The sequence below is a fragment of the Haliotis rubra genome, unplaced genomic scaffold (assembly GCF_003918875.1).
Source record: "Haliotis rubra isolate DU_JTF1 unplaced genomic scaffold, ASM391887v1 Scf38, whole genome shotgun sequence".
Taxonomy (NCBI): Eukaryota; Metazoa; Mollusca; class Gastropoda; order Lepetellida; family Haliotidae; genus Haliotis; species Haliotis rubra.
The window spans coordinates 76372-96744 of NW_025767057.1; the positions used below are offsets into that span (position 1 = coordinate 76372).

The 20373-nt window shown below is 41.0% G+C and overlaps 3 protein-coding genes across 3 annotated transcripts in view; all 3 read right to left on the minus strand.

Moving 5' to 3' along the window:
* The window catches only part of LOC124286276 (calcium-activated chloride channel regulator 3A-1-like), a 52727-nt gene extending 41351 nt beyond the window's left edge, over positions 1-11376 (minus strand). Inside the window, exons 1-5 of the mRNA XM_046722634.1 lie at positions 11348-11376; positions 10523-10812; positions 9431-9706; positions 8781-9011; positions 7878-8064 (exon numbers count right to left, since the gene is read on the minus strand). Coding sequence (XP_046578590.1) covers positions 7878-8064; positions 8781-9011; positions 9431-9706; positions 10523-10546 — 718 coding nt within the window. The 5' untranslated portion in view covers positions 10547-10812; positions 11348-11376. The remainder of the gene's footprint in view (positions 1-7877; positions 8065-8780; positions 9012-9430; positions 9707-10522; positions 10813-11347) is intronic.
* On the minus strand, positions 411-2216 carry LOC124286277 (calcium-activated chloride channel regulator 4A-like). Its single transcript, XM_046722635.1, has 2 exons — positions 2009-2216; positions 411-947 (listed from the first exon to the last, which is right to left on the minus strand). Exons 1-2 carry the CDS (start codon positions 2196-2198, stop codon positions 526-528), a joined length of 612 nt encoding a protein of 203 aa, XP_046578591.1. The 5' UTR covers positions 2199-2216; the 3' UTR covers positions 411-525.
* A 3-nt stretch (positions 11377-11379) lies between the features above and the next one.
* On the minus strand, positions 11380-18399 carry LOC124286237 (calcium-activated chloride channel regulator 1-like; the record flags this gene model as incomplete). Its single annotated transcript, XM_046722581.1, has 4 exons — positions 18126-18399; positions 15897-16073; positions 11813-11834; positions 11380-11468 (listed from the first exon to the last, which is right to left on the minus strand). Coding segments are annotated over exons 1-4 (447 nt in total), but the record flags the coding sequence as incomplete, so codon positions are not given.
* Between the last annotated feature and the right edge of the window lie 1974 nt (positions 18400-20373).

The window sequence follows — 20373 nt, forward strand, 5'->3', positions numbered from 1 at the left end:
TTGGATACAATGTGTGAAACCCATTTCTGGTGTCCTCGGTCGTGATATTCCTATTTTCATGATCCTGGGTCGCAACATAGGTCGAAGACGAAAGCTCCAGGATCGAGTCATGCCATCATGTCAGTTAAGGTATAAGGTGTTGAAGAGTGACTGTAGGTGTGCAGCAAAGAGAAAGCCTTCTGTTTCACATTTCCGGTCAGCTCACTTCATCCAAGCAAAGACCTCCGCGGGAAAGCTGGTCATCACGACACACCGAGTGTAAACTCCATGTTGTCGTAGAACCAGTCCTTTATAAACCAAGCCTGTGCCGATTTCATGGCACATCGCCATAAATGCAAACTGCGAAATGCCACAAGACAATCATCAGACAAACAAATATGATAACTGCTATCTTTATTATGAAGAAATTTTTATTAGGAAATTCAGACGATAAAATGTATATTGCAAACTTACACATGTATGTTTTATTAATTACGTGAACGCTAAAAAATGAAATGAAAACAACATCGCCTTTGCCATAGAGCTTTATATCGGATTTTCCTTAGTTTTAGATTTCCTTGTGCAAATACAGATAATGACAACCAGTACAACTGCAAGAGCGACGGCCGCTCCCAGGCCTACTCCGACCCATATCAAGAAGTTGGTGGCACTACTGGCCGGCTCAGGGGCAGGGTTTTGCTGGGGAATGGTGAGAGGCTGCAAGGTGATGGAACGAAGGTTCGACAACTCTGACTGGCGACTGGCTTCGTCGAACGCTTTAAGCCCAAAACATAGAAAGCACTCTGACCAGTTGCTCGGTAGCCGGATCGTGACCATTTGCTGCGCTCCTGCCGGAAGTGGATCCATGTTTCCAGTGACTAAGTCTTTGTTCTTAACCATCGCAGCTTGTGTAAAGTTAACTCTGAGGCTCGCAAACGTCACCGCGACGCGCAACTCATATTTGGCAACTGCAATGAACAATTTCCGTGTGTGATTACAATTTCATAACACATGGTTAACAGACTGTTGACATTATGCACAAAAGAAGCTAAAACAAGACGTATACCAACAAAAACAGTATCTGGGCTTAATATAACATGGGGTAATTATTAGGCTAATAGGGATGGTGTAACAGTACAATAAACAGGATAGAAATCAGACAACTATAGCATTGCAAGGATCGAAGCAATGGTGGCAAATTGAAGGCAGCAATTGATCGAAAGCTGAGATATGTTGCCGCGATAGTGTACGCCCTTCGAATTGACATGTACAATTTTGAATTGAAATCCACTCTGCTTTTGAACTTTGTATATACGTGTACTATGGCCCTGTGGCATTCAGTTCTGAATAAAGATTGATTGAAAGAATTGAGTTCTTCCATGAGTATATTGATGCTACCCAATATCATTACAATTCCACTTCCAACTTTACGAAGGTGGTAACGAAACTGTCGCCAGAGCGTTCTGGTCTTGCACGATCTTCGGAGCTGTCCAGATAAAGCCTGTATTTTTCTTGAAACAGTTTACTGTCCTGTCTTCCAGATGGTGACATGGATGGAAATCTGGGTACATCGCTGGACGTAGGGGCTGACTGATGTCACTAATTGGTTTCAACCAAGGAATTGAACGAGCTGTTAATGTGGCAGCCAACTATCTATTTCTTAAATGCACCAACCCAATATGGTTGTATACGATCGGCTGTGTTATGTCATGAAAACGGACCTGCTGAAGATGTTGTCTTCAAATAGGTGACGTGTTGTGATGAACATCGTAATGCTTAGAAATATCGTTTTAGGCCATTCCCTGTTGCATCATTCTAACGGCGTTGATTTAGCGGCCAGGCCTTGGCACTGCATGGTTACTGTTATACGTGTGGAAGTATCATGATTCAAACAACCGCTCAAAACCTGCAGTTTTCCAATAACAATGTTAAAGAAGAGGAGATGCCTTTATTAATATGCATCTAATTTCAAATTCCTTTCATTGAACTATATATGAAGCACAGTTACTTCAGTACATATGATCCTCACCTCTTCCGACATTCAGGTCATCCCCTGGAGCAGTCCAAGACAAGGTCACGGTCTGACTGAGTTTGTTTTGTATAGCAATGTCAAGGTCGGTGACTCGTCCTGGATCCAGCTGGTCAGCTGTGGGGTTATAGCCAGATATATCTATGGCATCTGGAGAAGCTGTTCTGCTGAAAGCTTCTACCTTTTTCATATCTCACAGGTGGTGTTGTATCTGGAAAAAACATACCACAATCAATATCAGAAAACGTTGCAGTGAAAGTTTTGGTGGTGTTTGCAATGACAACAGGACACTTTTACCAATACGGTTGTTTCATCCTTTCATGCAATGTATGCATGTGTGTGTGGATAGGTGGACGAGTGAATAGAGTGAATGTTGCTTTACGCTTGTGTCACAGTGGCATATAATCAACTGAGTCCTACAATAAACCCTACAGGGGTAAGATGACAAAACTGCAGCTGGGTTAACATTACACATCGATTACTGCAATCCTCACGAAACTCCGTTCTGGGATAGATCCTGAATAACCTATCGTTTCCATATGAGTCGGGCGGTAAGGCTTGGAGCATTTGTATATTTCATTGGACGTTGAATATACTATTATAGGCTGGTGTTGTACAGCTAATAGAACGGCGTTACACAAACATTCACTTTCAAAATCACAATTATTTTGAAACACTGAAATATGACCAAAACTGCAAAACCATGGATGAGGATAATTGAATTCGCTTGTGATGAAGTATGCAAGTTGATACCTTAACGAGGTGAAACTGGACTATGTAAGAGCCGTAGTTCAGTGAAATCAGGGCGTGTCAGCCTCATGGAGATCAGAAGTCCGATTCAGGACGCTTTTGGTATTGTTGAAGTTCGCTCATGGATGGTGCAACAAATCAAAATCGACGGGAATTAGCGATTCGTGCCAAGATCGGCAGATCCAGGCTAGGCTAAGGGGCGTAACTGGACAAAATGGTCTACGAAAACACAAGTTCGCATGTCTTTAAACTGGTCCAATTTGTGTGCTACTCGTTTATGGTAGTTTGGGCAGGGGAGGCCTAGCCCCCTGAGGATGTGCAGAGTTGTGGACCTTGGGCACGCCAGAAACGTATGATCTTGGGTTCGAATCCTGGTTCGTCCCGATTATGCTTGTAGGTTGGTTTGCACCAGTACCCATGCTCGTGTGTTTCACCAAAACTCGAAGACCAGCTTCACTTCAGACTTACCTCCAACATTAAGCTGATATGCTGTGATATAACCGGAATAATGAACACTGTTATAGCCTGCGTTGGATATCTTGTTAAGGATATACCTTGCTGTTTAAAGATAACACTTACTCTGAAAGACAGAGAGTGTTCTCTGCTAGGCAGGGCGTTTCCAGCTTTGATGATGACAGTATCTCCCTCCACCGACTCCACCCTCACATCCATAGAGTAACGGGGAGTTGGACTTGAAGCCGAGCAGATAGTTGCTGTAAACGCCGTCATTGGCTGTGTTGTCAGGCACTGTGAAACAAACGAACTAGCCACATTAACTTTGCTCTGAGAGCAACTGACAGAACATAAACATCCAGATTAATGAAATTATACTTCGGTGTACTAAAAATCCGGAAACATTTATTAAAGAAATATCTTATGCATTCGAAATAATTAACACAGCTTCATTTGTCATATACAGCGTGGTAGAAATAGATCGGTCGACTTAAAGTTGACACTGCCCTCGTGCCCTCTGCTCAAGAAAATACTATTTAAAGGTCACATGCAAAGTAAAACACAACGTACGGTATGGACTTACGGTAACAAATGATAAAAAATGCAAATTCAACTTATAAAGTTGAAACAACGCGATGAAAAAACCCCGCGAAATCGGAGTTGAAACGATTCACTAAATTCACCCCAGCGGTGATGAAAAGTGGTTTAAACAGCTGTGCTGCGCATGCGCAGTGAAAGTTGTGTCTGTCTGCCTGTCTGCTAATGACAATATGCAATACACATCTTCGATCACTGACTTCATGCAATTTGAACTTAACACCTATCAGGCTATACACCATAAACAAAACGCATTGATTTATGTCTCGTGCACCCGAGTTCTGTCTCTGTCACATGATGTAATTACACAGACAGGCAGGTGTGATACTTGTACGGTCGCGTACCGATCCGTCGAATTTCTGATTTCAAAGTAGTAAAATGCATTCGACGGATGAGCACTGTGATCTTAGCTACAAATTAGTTATCAAAACATTGGATCATACCAAGAAAACGACGAAAGGGGTGTTAGATGGTTTGACTCTTTATTTTTGTACTTTTGTACTCATCTTTGCCTACTCATATGATACAATGAGAAATTGAAGCATTAAATATATGTTTGGACTCTCTATTTTTGTACTTTTGTTCAAAATTGAAATTGATGCATTAACCCTTGTCTTATGGAGCTGGGTCCAAATGGATCCCAAGGCTATAAATATTGTGATAGAATCGCTCAGTGGTGAACTATCTTAATGGGACGTTTGGATATCTTCAATTGACCTTTTTTCTTTTAAGATTTAGAAAGAATTTCTATTATAAAGTAGTTTATGTGTTATTGCACATACCCTACTGGGGACTGATGGGGTCCATAAATAAAATAATCTCTCTCTTTGTATGTCTGTCCTGAAATTGTTGACGATATTGTCAAATGGACACATAAGTTTGCTGAAACTAAACTTGTGGCACACAGTGGAAACATGTAGTCTAATCCAAGAAAACATGTAGTCTAATCCAATACAATACAAGCCGACCCCTTAATTAATTAACTTAGACTCTCCCAGTGTGTTAACACGGTCTAAAATCTGACCGATTAGCACATAACCACTCAAGCATGATTCGACTGCTGACTGTTCAAAATTCGACGGATTAGGCCGTAATCACTTGTACACATGACATGTTATGGTGTCTGTTGATTGCAAAATGTTATACATAAAAAATGAGCATGTATTTACAAAACCCAACATCTCTATACACACACTTAGAGTGTATCGGCAAATGTACCAGCCAATGAAAGTCTTCGTTACACTTAAGAGCACGCCCACCCGCTCTGACTGGGTTCGGTATCCCGGGTGCTTCGTTTCCAGAGAAGTTAACCCAAGTACAAAATATTGCACTTTTGTTTATTTGTTTTTTTTTCATAATCAGCAATGTATATTATATGTCATGAATAAGTGATAATTGTGTTTAAATTATGTTTGTTTTGGGGTTGAATGTGACCTTTAAGGTAAGTATGTGAAGAGACATAATACTCACGTAAGCCATTATCCTGGAGAGTAATGTTCAATGTGAAGCCTGGTCTAGAGACCTCTACCTCAACTGAGGCATTGACGATTGGAGCGTATCCCTGGTGAACGTAGGCGTAAGCCACGACTCCACTACGACCTCCTGAGTAGTCATACGTCTTAGAGCTGGTCCAGGTTTCCACCTTGAAGGGCAGGGTGCCAACCCTTGGGCGTGACGTCACCACAGCTGTTATGCTTTCGTCCGTGTTAGAGTTGCGTTCTAAAGTATACGTCCATGTTCCCGTCTAGGAGTAAACGTTACGACATGACGTGGGGCAGGTACATCTGAGCCATGTCTTACAATATCATCCCAGAAGCGATTTTGAAATCAGTTTGTCAAATCAGCGTAAGTAAGAGATTTTAAATCTCACACACAGTACAAGAACAGTAATCAGTGTAAACGACATATTTACAACATTTTTACCTAAATAACGAAAATGCAACACAGTCATCTATCTAGTTATTAAATCAGAGCTGAATCAGGAAATACTCTTTCCAATCTTGCATTATTGAATGTATGAATCACTGGGATGCCATAACTGGAATGGATACTATTGAATCTGACACAAAAGTGACATTAGGTCAAGATAAATGCATTTCATTCCTACACTGGTAGGCCATATAATTATATTCTATGCATTACTATTTTACTGTTTAAAAATAGCTTTATGTGCATATAATAACACGAAACAATCATACAAAAACACGGTAAATGTTAACATGGTTCAAGATGGATTCATGCAATACGTTTTACTTTTGTCTTACCTTCACCAGTGGGAAAAGGAATCTTTTGATGTTTAAAGTCTCATCCTTGCTGTATTCGTTGGAATTCGAATTATAAACAACCCCAGACGGATCTCCAATTTTGATCTATGGGGAATGAAGGGTATTTTTGAGAAGACAAACGAACACAATTGACGTAAAGTGTACAATGAGCAGAGCGTTGTTTAGTAAAGGGCAGGTGATGTTTTAAATTTCGTTAACCCGAAGTCATTTACTTCGTCGGGAGAATCGGAGTACCGACACAAGGACATAGTGTTCAGAAGAAATCTGCTTCAAAGAAATGTCATCTTATGACGGTTTAGCGGTACTGAAGTATCTGGGATGTAGGCTTTTCAAACATATAGGATTGGCTTACTTGGATAATATGACAATCCTTCGTTAAATCAGGTTCGTTAGGTTTCTTGAGTATTAAAACATGAGATGGTCTGATTTTACAAATCACTTCAATTCACCTCTGTTTCCGCACCCTGTGACAAGGTAAAGATGAAACGTGTGTTGTTACCGACGGTGGAGTCAATCACAAGTATTCTGATGATTGTCGTCTTTGTTGACGTTAGAACAAATGCGCCACGATCAATCTTGAAAACAATTTAGAGCAATCATGGATATGTGGAATAAACCTAAATGTTTATTTTACTTTAGAGTCAACAAACAAGTACAGCAAACCAAGCCAGTGATTGACAGTGTGAAAATACTTCAGCAACAAATTTGCAACCACCTCACCCTAATCAGTCGGATGTTGGCATCTTTTTCTGCCCTGGAAGCAATAATATGAACTTGAATTGTTCACATCACATGCTAGGTAGTTCGGTTACCTCAATATCATCATCGTCCTCGTCGCAGAGGTTGATGTCTTTCAGAAGCCGCTCTGCCGCACCCGCAAGAGCTGTCGAACCGGACGACTCGTCAAAGAACGAATACTGACCGCCTGCCAAATGAAACATTACTGAATCCATTACATTCAAGATATCTGGTATCCTAACAAAAATGAATACTTACCTCCTGTCACATACCACAATGTCATTAAACACCCATGGTATTCAGGTTGTCTGGGTTCCTAATAAAATGAATACTTACCTCCTGTCACATACCACAATGTCATTAAGCACCCATGGTATTCAGGTTGTCTGGGTTCTGAATAAAATGAATACGTACCTCCTGTCACATACCACGTCGTGCTTGAGAATATTTCGCCTCATATGACGACGTGCATGCATGCGTGTATGTGTATGTGCGGCTGCTTGTACTAGCCCAGACTTAAGCTGGTTTTATAGTGCTAGCCCACTGAGATACCATGCCGCAGTGAAGCATGAATACCCCACTCAGACTCCGAGCCGACCAGTCCTTGTTGTAACCATTAATTCCGAGAGCCAGGCAGGGACCAGCAAGTACCACATTTTAACGTCTTTTGGTATGACGCGGTCGGAGATCGAACCCGGGATCCTTCCGCTCTCCGGGCGGACGCTCTAACCACTATATCACGGAGACGGTCTGATAAAATGAATACTTACCTACTGGCACAAACAGAAATGTCATTAAACCCATGATATTCAGGTTGTCTGGGATAATATAAACCAACCTCCTGCCACTTGCAAGGGGCGGTGGGGTATCCTAGTGGTCAAAGCGTTCGTTCGTCTCGCCGAAAACCTGGGTTCGATTCCACACATGGGCAGAATGAGTAAAGCTTATTTCAGGTGTCCACCGCCGTGATGTTACTGGAATATTACTAAAAACTAAACCACTCACTCACATGTCACTTGCAAAAATGTATGTCATTTCCTGCTTACCTGTTACTGTTGACAGTCTTTGTAGGACTTCCGCAGCAGCATCACTATAGGCCATGGTATGAACAACAACCTTGGAGCTTGTAATATCGGAAAAGATCGCGCTCACAAACGGACTAACGTTTTCCGCTCCATCAGTGACGAGGAATATTCGTCCATTCTCTGTCGTTTTCCCCGTGCCGTTTAGCATCTAGATACATAGAACATATGATCACTGTTTGTCTCAAGTTGACGCCGCATCTGAAACATTTCCAGCCGTATCTGACAAACTAGATATTCATATCCAAGTTGTTGAGTACGATGGAATCAGCGAGCATGTCCTCACTGCATATTAAATTGTTTCATTAAATGTATTATCTGGACGGTTATATTTGTAATCTGAGATCCCCGTATTCTGGAACTATGAATAAGACTACTACAAAGAAAGAATTATGTCAACTCAAAGATTCAGATTGACAAAATCTCTCAAGAAGAGGGCATCACCTTACTCTCAAATAATTTATTTTCCTTTCATCTCGAACATTATCCCAGAAAATCAAGCCTTGGTGTCAACATTTCGAAACGTGCCTGGTGCAATCGAGTATAATCTTTAACGAAAAAACATTAAACAGCAGAATACATCTCTTGGTCAAAAGGTGTAAGATCATTGTCAGAGCATCCAAGCACTCAATTAAGCTCTCAGAACGTTTTATGGCGGTCACGTTGTGAGCATGTCCATAGCTGAAGCATCAGCGACACACTTGATGTCCCTTGTACTGCATTCGGCCGTGTGTTGTACAGGTACATAATTAGCATTCTTTCTTTAAATCTGCCTATCCACGTGATCAAATCCATATTTTCGCAAACCTGCTTGTGACCATACAGCCAGTGTTATGTTTATGAGAAAAGACAATCATACATCTGTACCTTAATGGCTTTTAGAAGACCTAATCCTATAGCTGTAGTACCAGCATAGTCCTTTATGTCCGGCAGACCCTGGGCCAGCATCTGTCTGTCCGCAGGGGATGTGATGAAACGCATGTTGGCCCAGATTCTGGCAGAACTGGAATACACCACGATCCCCACTTCTGTGCCGACAGGTAGAATGTCCCTGATGATCCGATCAGCCATTTGCCGCAGTCTGAAGTATCTGGAATTCTGTCACAGTCATGGAGTCATGGCAATATCATTAAAATGTCTGTTTTGTTAATATACAAGATGATTACATGGAAACACCAGGTACCAATAATTGTATTTGTGTCATCAATTAATGAACAATTTCTGTACTGGTACATTTTGTCCCTAATCCTACTTTCGTTTCATTCCAGCAAAATCTATCCTATACAAGATAAGATTAAATGTCATCTCGCAAATTAGCTCGAATTTTTTAGCATTAATTCATTAGACATGCAAATTGTGGGATGTGGCAAGTGTTAAAGAGGCGTTCTTGCATTGAATGTTTGTCATAAACATGTATTTATTTGTTCTCATACTAAGCGGAACATTTACATGTCATGATCGCGTACTTTATCAAGACAATAAAAGTATTCAATAAGATGCGTGAAATGGTTGCTTACCTGTTTCATCGACCCCGAGAGATCTAACAGAAGAACGATTCTACGTCCACAAATGGTTGTGTTGCCAACCGCCTCTCTCTGGCGATAGACAACGTTGAACTGTGGGGCTCGGTTACTAATGTCCACTGGGTTACCTCCCTTTATGTCTGTATGTTCACTGATGACGTCCCAAGTTCCCCTTTCGCTGCACATTTTGTTATGCCTGTTTGGGGCATTGGGGTTATGAATCAAGTCCATTCTACCACTGTCAGGGTCACTTTCGCAAAAGTGAACCACCTAGAAGGTAAAATGTTGCGTCAGTTTTCGGAGATATAATGTATTCTAAACTTAACAACTTAACTTTTATTACTATTGGAACTGCAAGAAAAGAAGCAATGGCACAATCAATGCATATTTTCTTGCGTAATAGTTGATAGTTTCAAGGGCAATTGTTTGTGTCAGTTTCCAAGCTTGCAACGTATTCCGTATTACGAACGAAATAAACGCAATATAGTTGATGTTAGCCCCCAGCTATTTCGGCTAAATGGCACTGGTCACTGGTGTATGAATGATCAAATCACAATCAGACAATGACTTATATAAAAGCAATGTCCGGTAACACTGGGATAGATGATATGCACTCACCAAAGTTACCTAGCCTGACAGTGTTTGTCCTGAACCCTGAAAAGCTGCAGGCCCTAAGGACCCAGAACCATAAAAAGGTTGTGGTTCCTGATCAGAATGTGTAGGCCCTATATTTTAATATGGAAATAATTTTCTTAGTTATTGGGGGATGAAAAAGCCGTCGGTCATAAGGGACCTGCAGAAAACAATAGCTGTGGGAGTGAATGGTTTTCAGTTGGCCTCGGGGCTAAGGACCTAAGTTTCGAACGCTGGTGCCTTGCCATCCATTTAGTTACAAACACGTGTATATGTTTCTGAAGACTTTCTAAGCTGTAATCAACAAATTGAGTTATGCATTCGCGAACAAAAGAATTATTCTGGAATTCAAATCGGAAAAATGCTTATGAATGAATACTTGATCTCGTCGTCGCTATATGGCTGAAATAATGCCGATGCGACGTAAAACCCAACTCAACTCAATCTGTTTACCTCCTTCAAGAACTGGGCATACATGACAGACGTTGTGGCCGTGTTGTCGAAGGCGTTTGGGAGAAAGTAACAGTCTTTATTCACCACATCCTTACTGTCGACAGGTTCGCAGCTGGAGTCTTTCACTTCATTGATAAAGTTACCGGTGATGTCGGTGGAGCAGGCAGTGGGGCGTACGGTCTTCCCTGTGTCATCTACGTAATAGACTGGGTGCTGGCGGCTACCGGGGATGCCGTACTCATCAAATACGCCAAATCTTAGATGGGCGAACTCGTGCACCAGAACACGACCTTCGTGTTTGGAAACAAAATCATGAACAAATTAGAGTGCGGCGTTTACTAAACATAAGAATGTGTAAATAACGTACCATATACTTTAGCTTAGTAAAAAATACAAATGAAGCACATTGTGATCTGTTTGATTGGCATTTTAGAAGTTGATGAATAATAAGAAAGGTACGATACTTGTATGGATAACAAATTTCTTTGTTATGATGCGACGTTTTGGTATAGATTGTTACACAGTGAAGCAAGAGTGAAGTAATACAGCTGTTATAGGTATTTGCTTCATTATAACGTCGCACAACTAAGGTATTTCGGCGACGGGGTAGTACACTTATTAAAAAATGAGGGGGAACAAAAAGTAGAAATTTTGAAGTAATACAGCACAGAACCGACTTATAGATATGTAACAGAGATTAAGTTGAGGAGGCAGAACAAAGTATACATAGCAGATAGGATTAATTAGCAATGATGGTGGCTGGAGCGCTCTGTTCTGGGTTTTTTTCCAGTTTATTGTTGATTGTCAGGGTAACACTCCACCTACCTGCATCCCCATAATTGATGTCACGACCGTTGTCTCTTGTCCAGCACATAGTCGGGTGTCAGAAGGATATAGCGTCCTGGCTGCCCACACTGCCCTGGTTGGAACGTGTAGGAGTATTGCCCTGTGAATGTAATGAAGAATTAATTTACTGTGTCGAAATAATAAAAATACACTGTATGATAACATGTAAGAATTTCTTTGTAGCAAGAGCTGCCTTTCAAAAATCTTTTATGATCTTGTTCACAAGGCCAAAATATGGAATCTTCTGTTTCGTAGTTTATCGGGCACTTGGCGTTTACTATTGGCTCAAATGCGGACCGATGAAGTGCAAAATTACTCGAAAAGTATTTGACATGTAATACTCAGTGAAACGCTGAACATAATCAAGACATATGTCCAACTCTGTGAGTTTCTTTTGCAGAATTAACTATCATCAAAATATTGTCACATGTCAATATTTCTTACGAGGCAGGAGTGCAAAGAGGAACTAGAAGCACGTGAACACGTGCCGACAAAGGTTTTGATTCACCTACCTCTGCTGAGAGATAAACACGATATAAGACCCGCATGAAGTTACTGCCCATTATTTACAAAGTCTATGATTGTTTCAAGGCTGAATCACAGAGGAGTGGACTCACACATGCAATTTCTAAATATGTAAAACGCACAGCTTGTGCTGTTGGGATGTCTGAGCGACAATGAAAACACGTACAGAGCAGCAGAAATGGCCTTTTAGCCAACAGTATCACACCTGGGCTCATTTGCACAAAGCGATCTTAGCGCTACAATGATTGCAACTCCCATTCTCCAACATAGGCTTAAGATAGTCGGTTCACGGTTTCATTCTCAGGACGTGAACAACCTGAAATTTTGCATTCGCAGGACGTGGACAGACGGTGTACCTTTGATGTCGTCTGTTGTTTTTGTAAGGGATTAATGAACTGGGAAGTGTTAAAATGTGAACTGTTATCCGGAATTGTTAAGGTTTCATGAACTCTGTTCACTCTTGTAAGCATGTGACTATGATAGGTGAGTGAGTTCACTCAGAAAATGTTTGGTTTAAACATATTTTTATTCCTGAAGAATCTGGTTTGGTAAACAAGTAGAACTTTGCTTGTATCCATATCTCACCAGTACATACATCATTTAAACAAAACACACAAGAACTGATACACAAAACGACAAATAGAATCATATATGTGCGTGGTAGGTGCTAATAAACCTTGAGCCTGCAGTTACACTTCATTTATTATTGTTTACATATATTAGTATAGAATAATTTATCAAATTGTTAGGACTTAAAGATGTATTGATGCAGGGACTCTGTTATGTTCTTATTGACACCGTTGTTAGCTGGAGGTATTCCGTATAACACAGTTTGGAGGCTATGGCCATTTACATAGGAAGAGGTATTATTTCCAACAGCAGTGTATAACTTACATGTAAAAAGATAGTAAACAGTATCTTCATTGTGGTATTCACAAGCGCGTCCAGGGTTGTTAGAAATGTGTCTAGTTACTTTCGCATTCAAATCACTACAGCAGAGCTTAAGTTGACAGTGTATGATCTGACAGAACCGACTGCCATAATTCAGATCTAGATAAATATTTGATTCATCATTTTTAAGCAGAGATTTGAATTCACCGATTGAATTAGCGAATACGAAATTATTAGGTATGAATTCTAAATTTTACTTGAGTCAGGAAGGAACGATTGTTCATATATTTTAGCCCTTTAATTTATTGTTTGTAGCATATATCTATTACGGAGATCATATTGACTGTTTTCAGAGACAAATGTAGGAACCAGGTCACAGAGGTAGTCAGATTGGACCGTGGGGACATCAGAGTCATTGTGTTTGCCGACACAGTGTCTTATTTATTAAAACTGAAAAAAAGAAACTTGTTTCGTTTCCATATAACTTCACAATCTAGTATTGCCCGAAGTCTTGCAATCACACTCTCTGTCTATTGTCTGGCGTTCATTAGCTCAGTAACCCATTCGCACGAAGTGGACACTTTTTGTCTGGACTTTGTTTTTACACGACACAGGGTTTCCACGTCCCGAGAATACCCCAGATAGTCGTAGCGCTAGGATCGCTTTGTGCAAGTGGGCCCTGAAGGGGCTGTCTCAAAACCAGTGAAAGTAGAAAAACTTGATTCGTTCAAAAATAACTTGTTCGGAATGCTATTAGGAGGTTAATTGGCGAAAATAAATTCCTTTCCTTGCGTGTTTTAAAGAAGCACATGGAGACTGACCATTCCCTGCATACATCAGTTATGGTTATTGCTAGATAAATTTGGGTTTCGTTATAAAAAGATTAGCGGGAAGAATACGCGTGTTCTCTCTGAAAGATCCGACATTATTTGCTTACGAAATAGTTACTAGCAAGCGCGTAGCAAGCCATTTGTTTCGTGTAAGCCCGATAGGTTGCACAGCTTTATATTTAGATAGTATTGAGGACTTGCCCAACCTGTTTGGCAACAGTCTTGTGTAAGCCCAGGTTTTTTGATAATGGTAGCTACGTCCCTGACTTGCGAGCAATTAGGCAAAAACGCAATGAAGGTTTCGAATCTGTTGATGAAACGTGGGAGAATGCCAGTCACACCGTAGGTACCCAATGGGTTGCAAGTACATCAACAGAAACATGCGTACGAAAACTCCCACTTGGCAAGGGTGAGCGTTTGATTGTGTGACATGCAGGATGTAAAAGTCAGGGGGGTTTGCCTGGGTTTCGCTTGTATTTAAAGCAAAATCCAAGACATTCGTGACTATGAGAGGTGCTTTTAGAATGGCTACGAAAACAGCTTGTTCACGCCTTGCCGCCCAAAACCTTGGTGGTCAGGGACGGGGACAGCAGGAAGGGGGGTATGTTGGCATGGCTTGAGAAAAAATGGTTTGTCAATTCCATTAAAGGTAACAAAACCTGTTTTGTACGGAATTAATAAGGAAATAAAAATAACCCCGTGTATCAGGTTCACCAATACTTAACGAGTCATGGTCATGAAGTGCTTCGTCTTCCCCCTACCATTATGACCTTAACCCCATAGAGCTGGGCCTCCTTTCACAAAGCACTAAGGTGATGATCGTAAGTCACTAAGGTAACCTTAGTGCAATATTAAAGAATGGGTGAAAGAAACCCCGGATCTAGGGTATCATTAAGTCCGAAGTGGGAAGAAATAACGCCACCTTTAAACTTGGTGATGTGCAGAAACGTGCAGCAATCCATCAGTAACATCTTGCAAGAAAAATGGCAGAGATGTGTTGAAAAAGTGGAAAAAGATATTGAAACTAAATACTGGCAAGAGAGTGCTTCAGGCCATGCCACCATTAGGCCAGTCGTCGTCAGAGTGGACAGCAGTTGTTCAGAATCAGAGTTGGATTCAGACGATCTCTCTGTGACAATATTTCACTGATAGTTTGTTACACACTTTTTAATTTTTAGGACACAAATTCTGCAAAAGATCTTATAGCGTTGGTCCGATGTTTCTATTATGATCAGCGTTTCACTGTGTATTATATGTTTATTAGATTTCGAGTTAGACTGCGATTCATAGGTCCGCTTTTGAGCGGGTAGTCTAGTGGTTAAAGCGTTCGCTCGTCACGCCGAAGACCCGAGTTCGATTCCCCTCATGGGTACACTGTGTGAAGCCCATTTCTGGTGTCCCCCGCCGTGATATTACTGGAATATTAATTTTGCTAAACGTGGCTTAAAGGCAGAGTGTCACACCACATGCCTCTAAAAAACCATAATGCATTTCTCTCAATCATACTAACTATCAGCCTCGGGGAATCTACCATGTACATGTAATTTATTCCAAAAAATACGTATTTAGATTACAATATTAAATTAACACGTTCGAATGAATTAATTCAGCGTTGCATTAAATCGACTCTCGCGCCCTCTACCGGCCGAATATTATTTCAAGCGAACCCCATAGAGTTATTCCCTTGGAGCGCTGTTTACGAATATCCTATAAAGCAATCGTTTACATTCCATATAGGGCATGTATTATCTGTTTGGAAGCTGCTCGCCTCAAGTACAAATGCCCCCAATATATAAAACATAGGCCAACATATTGTCGAAAATGTGTGACATTGTGCCTTTAAAACTAAACTCGTTCACTCACTCATTATACTTCAGTTGATGTATAACTGCTATATTTTCATATTTATTTGTGTAATGTACGATTGACCTGTGGCGTCATAATACCATAATAGATGAGTGAGTCGATGCACGCGGAATACAATGAGGATGCATTGAATCGGGATTCATAATGAACTACACAATCGTTGCACGCAGTCGGGATACATGACATACTACAACGTCATAATCGATGCTTCAAAGACTACAATCATCATTGTTTCAGCTGCTACGTCACATCACAGTACAACATTACATCACCGCGAGAGGCAATACACAACATAAACCACATGCTTATAACATTATTTTAGCTGATATGGAAGAAAATGGTATTGTTTGGTAAGGTTGTGAAAATGACAAATATAATATGCCAATTCTTTCATAAATAATAGCCCTAAATATTACCTGTAGAGAGTGAGACGAATCCACTCTGACATCTGCATCAGTAAAGGTTATCTCCCCTTCGTCTTTCCAGCTTGGATCTTTGGTCCACGTGTCTGGTACTAAGATGGTCACACGTCTAATGTAGGTGAACTTCCGGGTTGTAGTGTACAGGTAGTCCGAGGCAGAGGTAAACATGCTCTGAAAAAGATCATTGATAGATCTATGGCCCATTTGTAGCTATAAATACACATAACGTTCTAGATGGTTCAGGACAAAATGTGAAAAATGAAAACGGCTTCTCGCATTTAGACCAGGGCACGAATTTGGGATGATACAGGATCCATACACTTCCAACAACCGCCCTTCCCTTACTGAAGAATCTTTGGTGTCTTCATTACTCAACGTTCGAAATACAATAATGATCTTTTTTCTACGATACTTTCAAAGAGTATACCTTGCTCAAAGGTTGCTTGATCAATTATAAATGTTACAACAAGCAAGGCTTCAGTAATACTTAAGAATGTAATGGCAGACATGTAATGGACAGGCGTGTCAAAGTGTTACCCATTGCTGTGTGTAGGATATCAGACCGATAGACAGACAGACAGAAATATATTTGATTAAAGTGTCACATGATATGTTACAGGTAAAACAACATTTCAAATGCTTATATAAAACATATCACCCAGCCATAACATTGGCTTATGAGACACTGATAAAACAAATTAACTAAAAATATGTACAATATACAATATCGTATGTACATACAACTCTTAATGTCGAAACATCCCTATGTGTAGACACCTGTATCTACATACTACTCGAAGTGTTGACATGTTCCACTATGTAAACACCTGTATCTACAGGTAGTGTTGACACGTTCCACTATGTAGACACCTGTATCTACAGGTAGTGTTGACATGTGTCTACTATGTAGACACCTGTATCTACATACTACTGGTAGTGTTGACATGTTCCACTGTGTTGACACCTGTATCTACATACTACTGGTAGTGTTGACATGTTCCACTGTGTAGACACCTGTATCTACATACTGCACGACCGCCTCCGTGGTGTAGTGGTTAGAGCGTCCACCCGGAGAGCGTAAGGTCGCGGGCTCGATCCCCGACCGCGTCATACCAAAAGACGTTAAAATATGGTACTTGTTGGTCCCTGCCTGGCGCTCGGCATTAATGGGTACAACAAGGACTGGTCGGCTCGGAGTCAGTATAATGTGTCTGAGTGGGGTATTCATGCTTCACTGCGGCATGGTATCTCAGTGGGGTAGCACTATAAAACCAGCTTGAGTCTGGGCTAGTACAAGCAGCCGCACATACACACACACACACGCATGCACGTCGTCTCAAGCACGACGTAAAACCCAATTTCACCTCGCCTCACCTAACATACTACTGGTAGTGTTGACATGTTCCACTGTGTAGACACCTGTATCTACATACTACTGGTAGTGTTGACATGTTCCACTGTGTAGACACCTGTATCTACATACTACTGGTAGTGTTGACATGTTCCACTGTGTAGACACCTGTATCTACATACTACTGGTAGTGTTGACATGTTCCACTGTGTAGACACCTGTATCTACATACTACTCGTATAGTGTTGACGCGTTCCACTATGTAGAAACCTGTATCTACATACTACTGGTAGTGTTGACATGTTCCACTGTGTAGACACCCGTATCTACATACTACTGGTAGTGTTGACATGTTCCACTATGTAGACACCTGTATCTACATACTACTCGTATAGTGTTGACGTGTTCCACTATATAGACACCTATATCTACACACTACTGATAGTGTTGACATGTTCCACTATATAGACACCTATATCTACATACTACAGGTAGTGTTGACGTGTTCCACTGTGTAGACACCTATATCTACACACTACTGATAGTGTTGACATGTTCCACTATATCGACACCTATATCTACATACTACTGATAGTGTTGACATGTTCCACTGTGTTGACATCTGTATCTACAGGTAGTGTTGACGTGTTCCACTGTGTAGACACCTGTATCTACATACTACTGGTAGTGTTGACATGTTCCACTGTGTAGACACCTGTATCTACATACTACTGGTAGTGTTGACGTGTTCCACTATAAAGACACCTATATCTACACACAACTCATAGTGTTTACACGGTAACACGTCAACAGAAGGAGTAAGGTCTCCATCAGGTCTATACAGCACATAACCACGACTATGTACAACGCACCTGTAGCTGTGTTATCATCCGCGGATCCTGTGTAACATTTCTGTGGATGGCCACCAGTAAATCGTACCCATTGTTTTCAAACGTCACGGCTACGACATCGGCCCCCATGCACAACGTCAACACCACCACCGCCCAGCATATCCGTCCCTGCACACCCATGTCTACAGTGTCTGAGTGAACGAAGCACACTTGTTGGTTAGTAGCATCCCTGTGTCACTGGCCCGTTGCGTAGACTGTACGCAGGATGAAGAGACTGCAATTTGAAAAAAATGCGAGATGAGTGACGCTCACACTATATATACACTTAGCGGCTCCCGAACACTCCCGGGGAAGGCTATTCTATCGCGCAAAAGTGTACGTCTTTTGAAAAGGATTAATGGTGAGGTACACATTTCACTGAACAGCGGATACATATTACTGGAAGCATCCAAGCGACGCACCAGGATCACTTACATGACGGCGTTTTTCATCCCGATATCATGTTACTGCTTCGTGGTCCGAATCGAGGCTTCTACTTTTCATCTTGCTAGGTGTGGTACAAACAAGTCTTCAGAAAGCTTAAATTTGGGCTCTTGGTTTTCGGGTGCAGCTGATAATCCATGACATTCGTAATCACGAACACAGCTCGGTAGACATTCGTAATCATGAGAGGCATTTATCGCGAACATCTGTTAGCATTATATCTGTAAGCTCGGCGTACCTCTGTAACTTCATTAGCATTTCATCTCTATGCTCGGTAGCGTAATCTGTAACTCTCATTGAGAGGCATTATATCTGTAAGCTCGGTAGCGTGCATACATCTGTAGAGGCATTATATCTGTATTTGACTTCTTTGAGAGGCATTATATCTGTAAGCTCGGCAGCGTACCTCTGTAACTTCATTGAGAGGCATTTCATCTCTATGCTCGGTAGCGTACATCTGTAACTTCATTGAGAGGCATTATATCTGTATGCTTTGTAGCGTGCATCTGTAACTTCTTTGAGAGGCATTATATCTGTATGCTTTGTAGCGTACATCTGTAACTTCTTCTTTGAGAGGCATTTAATCTGTATGCTCTGTAGGGTACATCTGTAACTTCATTGAGAAGCATTATATCTGTATGCTCGGTAGCGTACACCTGTAACTTCATTGAGAGGCATTATATCTGTATGCTTTGTAGCGTGCATCTGTAACTTCTTTGAGAGGCATTATATCTGTATGCTCTGTAGCTTACATCTGTAACATCTTTGAGAGGCATTATATCTGTATGCTTTGTAGCGTACATCTGTAACTTCTTTGAGAGGCATTATATCTGTATGCTCGGTAGCGTACATCTGTAACCTCTTTGAGAGGCATTATATCTGTATGCTTTGTAGCGTGCATCTGTAACTTCTTTGAGAGGCATTATATCTGTATGCTCGGTAGCGTACATCTGTAACTTCTTTGAGGGGCATTATATCTGTATGCTTTGTAGCGTGCATCTGTAACTTCTTTGAGAGGCATTATATCTGTATGCTCTGTAGCGTACATCTGTAACTTCATTGAGAGGCATTATATCTGTATGCTCTGTAGCGTACATCTGTAACTTCTTTGAGAGGCATTATATCTGTATGCTGTAGCGTACATCTGTAATAGCTACATCTTTGAGAGAGGCATTATATCTGTATGCTCGGTAGCGTACATCTGTAACTTCTTTGAGAGGCATTATATCTGTATGCTCGGTAGCGTACATCTGTAACTTCTTTGAGAGGCATTATATCTGTATGCTCGGTAGCGTACATCTGTAACTTCTTTGAGAGGCATTATATCTGTATGCTCGGTAGCGTACATCTGTAACTTCTTTGAGAGGCATTATATCTGTATGCTCTGTAGCGTACATCTGTAACTTCTTTGAGAGGCATTTTATCTGTATGCTTTGTAGCGTGCATCTGTAACTTCTTTGAGAGGCATTATATCTGTATGCTTTGTAGTGTAAATATGTAACTTCTTTGAGAGGCATTATATCTTGGAAGCGTACATCTGTAACTTCTTTGAGAGGCATTATATCTGTATGCTCGGTAGCTTACATCTGTAACTTCTTTGAGAGGCATTATATCTGTATGCTCGGTATCATATATCTCTACCAAGTCATGTACAATGTTTGGTTCGAGACATAAATACTGACCACCACTGTGTGGTGTGGCGGAAACACATCGACAGAATAAGAACATGGATATTGGCTATGACGGATACAATGAACATCATCACTGCAAGTTTGAAATTATAAAC